The sequence below is a fragment of the Pinus tabuliformis genome, chromosome 9, assembly GCF_031772625.1.
Source record: "Pinus tabuliformis cultivar Carrire ecotype Pingquan chromosome 9, CPIR1, whole genome shotgun sequence".
Taxonomy (NCBI): Eukaryota; Viridiplantae; Streptophyta; class Pinopsida; order Pinales; family Pinaceae; genus Pinus; species Pinus tabuliformis.
The window spans coordinates 932,675,010-932,682,830 of record NC_142307.1 but is presented as its reverse complement, the minus strand read 5'-3'; the positions used below and the strand labels follow the sequence as shown (position 1 = coordinate 932,682,830).

The following is a 7,821-nucleotide window of genomic DNA, read 5'->3' as shown; positions in this document are numbered from 1 at the left end:
GTGACTTCATACACATAACTCAAGTGAACTGTGAAATGCACTTAAAATAAAAGAAAACAGGTCATAGTGAACTATGTATTATGTGCATGCTTGTTAAGATATTTGAAAATAATGAAGCAAAAAATGTTAAAACATAAAAATATATTAAATTAATAATAGTTAATAATATATTATATAAACAATAAATACAAGTCATTTGATCAAGTGGTAAATTTATGAAAATGTAAAGTAAATGTGAGCACAAGGTCCTATGTTCAAATCCCCAATTATTTGATCACATGGAAAATCTATGAAAATGTAAAGTAAATATGAATACAAGGTCTCATGTTCAAATCCCCACTATTTAACTCATGGTTTCCTACTAAGGCCGAAATTGACCCACCTAAGAGTCATAGTAGTAGAGGTTAGAATCAATCTCATGTCATATAAGTACATAGCTATGCTAATTCTTTTAACATTAAAAAAAATTACAAAATATAATAACAACATTTTTATGATATTAATAATAAACTTAGAAAAACAAAAAACAAAATAAAAAACTAATACATCGCACTAAAAATACATACACTCCAAAATAAACCAAAAAATCATGTTAAATAATAGTCGAAATATATACCTGAATCAATGCCCAATTCCTTTTATCATTGAAAAAAAATACAAAATATGATAAAATTAATAATAAATTTAAAGAAAAAAACATTATTGCATCACACTAAAAATACATACACTTAAAAAACACATGGAAGATGCGCAAAAAGTGTTGTTTGATGAGATGCCACAACAAAATGAGATCTCTTGGACAGCTATGATCGCAGGATATGCCCAAAATGGGCATGGTGATGAGTGGTTTAAACTATATTCCCAAATGCAACTAGCAGGTGGAAAACCAGATGAGTCCACCTTTGCTAGTGCTTTATGCGCATGTGCCTACTTGACAGCTTTAGAAGATGGCAAGCAGATTCATACCCAAATCATAAAATTAATGTTTGATTCGGATGTCTTCGTGGCAACTTCCCTAGTTGATATGTATGCAAAATGTGGAAGTATAAAGGATGCACTCAAATTGTTTGACCACATGCCCAACAAGAATGTGGTCACATGGAACTCGATGATTGCAGGGTATGCTCAACATGGGCTTGGTAAGGATGCCATCGAGCTCTTCGAACAAATGCAAAGGGTAGGTATGAAGCTAAACCATATTACGTTTGTGAGTTTTCTTTCTGCTTGCAGCCATGTCAACCTGTTGGATGAAAGCTATAAATTTTTTGATTCCATGATTCGATTTTATGGAATCATGCCAACAATGGAGCACTATGCCTGCATGGTTGATATTCTTGGCCGTGCAAGACACTTGGAGGAAGCAGAGAACTTCATCAATGAAATTCCCTTTGAACCTGGTCTGATGGTCTGGAGAACCTTGCTTAGTGCTTGCAGAAACCATGAGAATATAGTGCTAGGAATACATGCAGCCAAACATGTCCTTAAATTTGAACCACATGATGTTGCAACCTATGTGTTGCTGTCAAATGTGTATGCCAGTGCAGGCAGATGGGATGAGGTGAAAGAAGTTAGGAAATTGATGAAGGATGCAGGGGTGAAAAAGGATATGGGATGTAGCTGGATAAAATTCAAGAATAAAATACATTTATTTTTAGTGTGAGAAAAAACAGAGCCAAAAATAAAGGAGATCTATGCAGAGTTGGGTAGATTGAATCAATTAATAAAGGAAGCAGGTTATGTGCCCGACACAAGATATGTGTTGCATGATGTTGAGAACAAGCAAAAAGAAGACTCTCTCTTCCACCACAGTGAGAGGTTGGCTATTGCTTTTGGGCTTATGAGACTGCCACCTAAAATTCCAATTCAAATTGTGAAGAACCTTCGTGTGTGCGGAGATTGCCATAATGCCACCAAGTTCATTTCAAATTTGTTAAGCAAGAAATCATAGTAAGAGATGCCAATCGCTTTCATCATTTTAAAGATGGATTGTGTTCTTGTGGAGACTATTGGTGATTATAACACAAAACAAACAATGGATTCTAGGTTAGACCTTGGGGTTTTTAGCAAATAACATTTTAGCATGCTTCATACCCTTATTGGAGACTATGGAGTTTTAAGCAAATAGCATTTTAGTGTGCTTCATACCCTTATTGGGGACTAGTTCCTATTATTGGAAACATTACCTAGTTCCCTAGTTGCCAAACTATTCATAATCATTCACTGTATTAACAATTTCTTTGATGAGCTTCTATATATGTTCTCAAAGCCTTGTTTCAGGTCGCTAGAAGTGGATCATGCTAATTAGGATGCAGTGCACTAAATTTGTTTGAATCCAATATGCCATAATTAAACAAAAGAACCTAAACTAGACTCTCAAGACTCCCAACTAGACAACCAACAGTTCCAAGCGTCTTCTGATTTTATAACCATAAAATGTTCCAAAATCTCAATGGTGTAAGTTTGCTTTTGATATGTATTAGAAAGAACCATTTGACTTAAGCCAAATTGAGTAGGTTGCCACCAGAGAAGCACAAGTCATTTGGTGTCATAACATTCTAAACATTGGCAGTTCTAAGACTGCAATGGGAAACTTTCGACAGCCAGCAAATTTCTCTAAACATTGTATTTAGTGCTTAAATGTATTATGCAAACATTATACTTCGTCCTTTATTAATGGGTTCATGGTTGAAAGGGAAAGCTAACCTGGATACTCTGAGTGGCAAGTTGTATTTAATTCAAGTACTTGTAGATGTATGAAGTGTTGTGGATGAAAATTATCAGGCTAGAGGCAAATCCCTGTCCATTGTGGATTGAGATGAGTACTTGTAGATTTTTGAAGTGTTGTGGACGCAGATTATCAGGCTGGAGGTGAATCCCTGTCCACTGTGGACTGAGCTGAGTACTTGTAGATTTCTGAAGTGCTGTGGGCACAGGTTATCAAGCTGACCACTGGAGGTGAATCCCTATCCACTGTGGACTGTCTCGAGGACCTTAAAACTCCTTGTTGATAGAGAGTCAGAGACCATGTAGGAGAATTGCCAGCAAAAGAACCACCAACAAAAGTGAAGGTCACGACCTGCAGAGATGGAAAGGACATGCCGCACTACCATCAATGGGCATAATTTGGATTTAGCTCCCAAGGACTCATAATTTAGCTCTTGATCGGCGATGGGGAATGCTATTTGGAGTCATGAATTTATTAGGGCACATCGTAGTTGTGTGAGATCTCCCATCCAGATTTGCTTTGGTTGTTGAAAGTTATTTCCTTAATTAATTAGACATTGTACTACATGTTGTGAGATCTTCAGCGAAAATTTTCATTTAGTTATTGTATTTAATAGACAATGTTCATATATTTGGATTTCAATTCAAGTTTTGGGCTTCTGGTGGGGTTTAGTGTCCTGTGGCATTGGGCCAATGGGAAGTGTTGGTAATTGTTCGGTGTTTTGTCTACAGGCAGAGGTATATAATAATATATATATTTAAATTCCCATGCCTCTCGAGTTTCCAGTCACGAAACCTGGTTGTACAGTTATAAGTTATAGCCATTACCAATGCCGCTAGATTGTCCTTGCAAACTCGCAGTTGCAACTTGCACATTGCGTAGTTTGGTGAGGAGGTTTATGCCCATTTCCCATCCGCGATCACCAACTCCATCTTTGAAGTTCCAGTGGAATACCAACTGGTAATGCCACCTGGTGAAGCATTTGATATTTTTTAGAATGATTTAAACACTAACCATCTTAGTGTGATTGAATGAGTTGAAAATTTGTTTTACTGTTTGGAACAGATTGGCCTGATTTACCTCTCAACTTGTTAGATTTGAGAGTCTATTAAAACAAATTGTTCCCTTCAAAATACTTAATTAACGGTCTGTTAAGAACCAATTGAACCAGGGTTGTGAGTTGGGTTGCACTTCTTGCGGGAATCGATTTGAACTTGCAATCTTCCAAATGGTGGTAGCGGAGGGGGACTGCCCCTCCCCCTATGGATGTTGACTCTACCTTCTAATAAATGGTGGCCTCCCTTCTGAAGCGCCCTCGACCTTCTGCAATTGTGTCCTCCAAATTCGTCAAGAAGAACTCAGAGGTGAAGGACGTCTCCTTGCCAGACGGTGCTAGGCATACTTCTCTAGTATATTCTGAGAGGGCTCTAATCAAGAAATTTACTAGTATGTGGCCTTCTCCTAAATCTATGGAGACCTGGATAAAGAAAACCTGGACTCCTATGATGATAGGTGAAATTGCTCTCTCTGTTGTTGGTAATGGATTTTTTATCTTTTTATTTGAAAATAAAAAGGATAAGGAGGTCATCTTTCGCAATGGACCATATTTCTTTGGCTCCAGAGGGATGTATCTAAATAAATGGACTCTGGATTTCAATCTCGATGAGGACATCCCCACTGCCATTCTAGTCTGGGTCAAGCTCCCTTGTCTTCCTATCTCCTGCTGGAGCGACGATTGCCTTCGGGCTATTGCTAATGGAATTGGGAAATACTTGAACAAGGCTGAACCAAAAGGCTCTCAGTTTACCTGTGCTGAAATTTGTGAAGTAGACTTGGAGAAAGGACTTCCAGCTAAAATCAATCTAAATTTGGGAGAATGGAAGCATAAGAATGTATTAGACTATGAAAAAATACCATTCAAATGCAGGCATTGCCATGATTATGGTCACTTTGCCAGAGACTGCTCCGAATGTGGAATCGATAAAAGTCTGGAAGTCCAGGCAGCACAATTGGAGCAGTGGAAAAATCCCAAGAAAGCTCCAAAAGGAAAATGAGCGTTGTTAAAACCTCAAAAATTTCCAATCCCCAATTTTGTTCCTTCCTCTTCGAACCCGTTCAAAGTGCTAAGTGATGGGGACATGGAGATGGAAGCAACTCCCCAGATAATCGTGGATGAGACATAGGAAAGAGAAGAGGGAGAAGTAGCGGAAAACAACCCGAAAGGAGTGGGGGGTGAAGTTTCCCCACAAAAGCCTGCTCCTAACCCTGAATCTCCACCAAGTAGTTTGCACAGAGGTCTGGAACATGTGGTAACTCAAAACTTATCCCAAACTCTAACCTGGGTTGATGAGTGCAGCAGCCAGGAAACTAACTCCAATAAGAAAGTTGGAAGGCCAAATAAAAGGACATAGAGAGAAAGGGAAGCAGAACAAAACAAAAAGTTGGGGAATCAAACAGTCATTCCAGAACTACTGAAAGGGAAAAAACCGATCAAAGATGGTAAGGATGGTGGTCGCTCTTCCCCCACCCCCAATTAATGAAAGTTATATCTTGGAATATAAGGGGGCTAGGAACCCCTACAAAAATCCTAGCAGTCAGAGACTTAATAAAACAAGAATCCCCTTTAGTAGTATTTCTTCAGGAAACAAAGTTAGAAGAAGCTGAAATTATGAAAGCAGCAGGAAAATTTTGGAGAGACAACACAGGGTCAGCTCAGCCCTCACGGGGAGCTTCAGGAGGCCTAGGAATATTTTGGTTGAACAACAAATTTACCCTGGTAGAGGAAATAAAGACAAAATCTTGGATAATGGCTCTTTTGGAAGATAAGGAGACAGGGAAAAGAATACCCTTCATAAACATCTATGGTCCAGTTTTGCACAGTGATAAGGAAGATTTTTGGGCCTCTTTAGAGGCGTTAAAGGAAGGGAACCACCACATTAACAGCATAATGGGAGGGGACTTTAACATAGTCCTAAATGCATCAGAAAAAACAGGTGGATCTTCGGCCAGGGATTCCTTCCGAGATAGAATGGAGGAAATTATGGAACATTGGGATCTAATTGATATCAAACACGAGTCCAGGAATTTCACTTGGCCGAATAGAAGAGTCGATGATCATTTCATTGTTTCCCGTCTAGATAGGTTCTTGTTGCACAAAAATTGGCTCCTTAATGGTTTGGATTTCTCCTCGTCTATTGAATCTCTAGGAGACTCAAATCATCACCCCATTATGATCTCCATGGAAAAGGTAGAAAACCTTGGGCCACTGCCATTTAAATTTAATGTAGATTGGTGCCTAGATGAAAAAGTTGGGAATATGATAAAGCAATCATGGACTCGACAAATATAAGGTTCCCCCAACTTTGTATAGGAATCTAAGATAAAAAAACGTCAAGAATGAATTAAGGAAGAGGCTCGAAGAAAATTATCAGCCGCCGGGGAAAAAAAAGGAAAGAAAAAGTCCAAGAACTAGAAGAACACTATAATATGATGGAGAAAAGTCACATTGAAGAATCACATATTCAAAAAGAAAATATCTCTCCTCTCAAATATTCAGTCTAAGCAGGCAGGAGGAAAATTTGTGGAGGCTCAAATCTCGCAGTCTATGGTTGAAAGTTGGAGACTCTAATACTTCATACTTCCACAAACAAGCAATGGCTCGAGAGAACAGGAATCGAATCAAGGAAATAAAGGTGGCAGGTGGGCAGACAGTCAGCACCTCTTCAAAAATTAAATAGGAGGCATACAATCATTTCAAATCTCTCCTCAATCCGGAGTGCAATTCTTCTGATGGAGTGCCTGGATTCCTTCGAGCTCTCCCCCAGGTTGTCTCACCACTCTCTAATGTGTCTCTTTCTAATGTTATTTTAGAATATGAAGTTCACAATGTTATATGGCATCTGGAACTTGAGAAGGCTCTAGGACCATATGGTTTTTCTATCATTTTTTATTAGTTATTCTAGCATTTTTATTTATTTACTTATTTATTTATTTATTTATTTATTTATTATTATTATTATTATTATTATTATTATGTTCTTTTTTTAAAGGTTGATTAGATAATATATTACCAAAAAAGGGCGTGGAGCAAGCTCCTATTACATTCAGATATATTGTGATAGTAGACTAAGCAACGAGACGAGAGCGCAGTCCCTTCTCCTATGCTTAAATTCCAAACTTCATAGATTCTTTTAACTATTCTAGGATACTGTTGGACGTATTGACCTACTAAGAAAGCAAATTTACATAACATAAATTCTCTTTGGGTTTATGGCTTGTTAACTGAGTATTCTTGGGCTGCTTCAGTCATGTTGTTGTTGTTGACTGAGTTTTTTCCTTCACTGCTCATAGTGTTGCTCTTGTAGTATTCTACTGCTTCCTCCAGATGCTTACACTTGGATTTCAGCTCCTTTATCTCTTGGTGTTGCCCTGCCATTTTTTGCTTCTGAAGGTTGTACTCCATTCTCATTTCACTTCTTAGATCTTTGAGAGACTGTTGCAGCCAATGTATCATGACCTTATTTCCTTTGCATGCTGGGCATGAGTCTTGCATGGATGCCTTCTCAATGGGGCTAAACTCCATCTGACTGTTGTTCCCCCTTGCTTTGTTGTAGTTGCCTGCGCTCCCTTGATCCTTCGTTGCTTTGATTTGATGGCCTTTTTTCTGAACTTTTTTATGTAGCTGGATTTGTTGGTCTCTGTCCTGGGCCTTTTGATTTGTTGTGGAAATAATCACTGAGTAAATAGCGGTGGTGAGAGGCCTGCGAATTAGGATAGGTGGGCAATAGGCATAGATTAATGGAGCAATCTATGAGGAGGATTGAAAGCTGATAAGCGAAGGCTGGTCGTATAGAGACAGAGGGCAGTTAAGCAATGATCTGGGAGACAAAGACTGGTTCGACTGAGATAGAGAGCAAAGAATTTGATAGATAAGGAACTGATGCGCAGAGACAGGTCGATGAGTGCCGGAGGGTGCGATAGTTGATAGGCAGAGAATAAGATAGGCTGATAGCTAATCACTCCTTATGGGCCACGATATGATCTACTGTGAATAGCAAATGATTAATGCACAGAGAGCAGTGGCTACGCTGAAGGAA

The 7,821-nt window shown here is 38.6% G+C and overlaps 1 protein-coding gene and 1 pseudogene across 1 annotated transcript; both read left to right on the top strand.

Moving 5' to 3' along the window:
- The first annotated feature begins 739 nt into the window (after positions 1-739).
- LOC149151822 (pentatricopeptide repeat-containing protein At2g03880, mitochondrial pseudogene) lies at positions 740-1,660 on the top strand (annotated as a pseudogene).
- A 2,354-nt stretch (positions 1,661-4,014) lies between these two features.
- LOC149151821 (uncharacterized) lies at positions 4,015-4,779 on the top strand. Its single transcript, XM_089443285.1, has one exon. It carries the CDS (start codon positions 4,015-4,017, stop codon positions 4,777-4,779), a length of 765 nt encoding a protein of 254 aa, XP_089299411.1.
- Positions 4,780-7,821: the final 3,042 nt, after the last annotated feature.

Bases quoted from the DNA above. Each gene is read 5' to 3' on its own strand.
- LOC149151821 (XM_089443285.1), top strand. From the start codon at position 4,015: ATGGTGGCCTCCCTTCTGAAGCGCCCTCGACCTTCTGCAATTGTGTCC.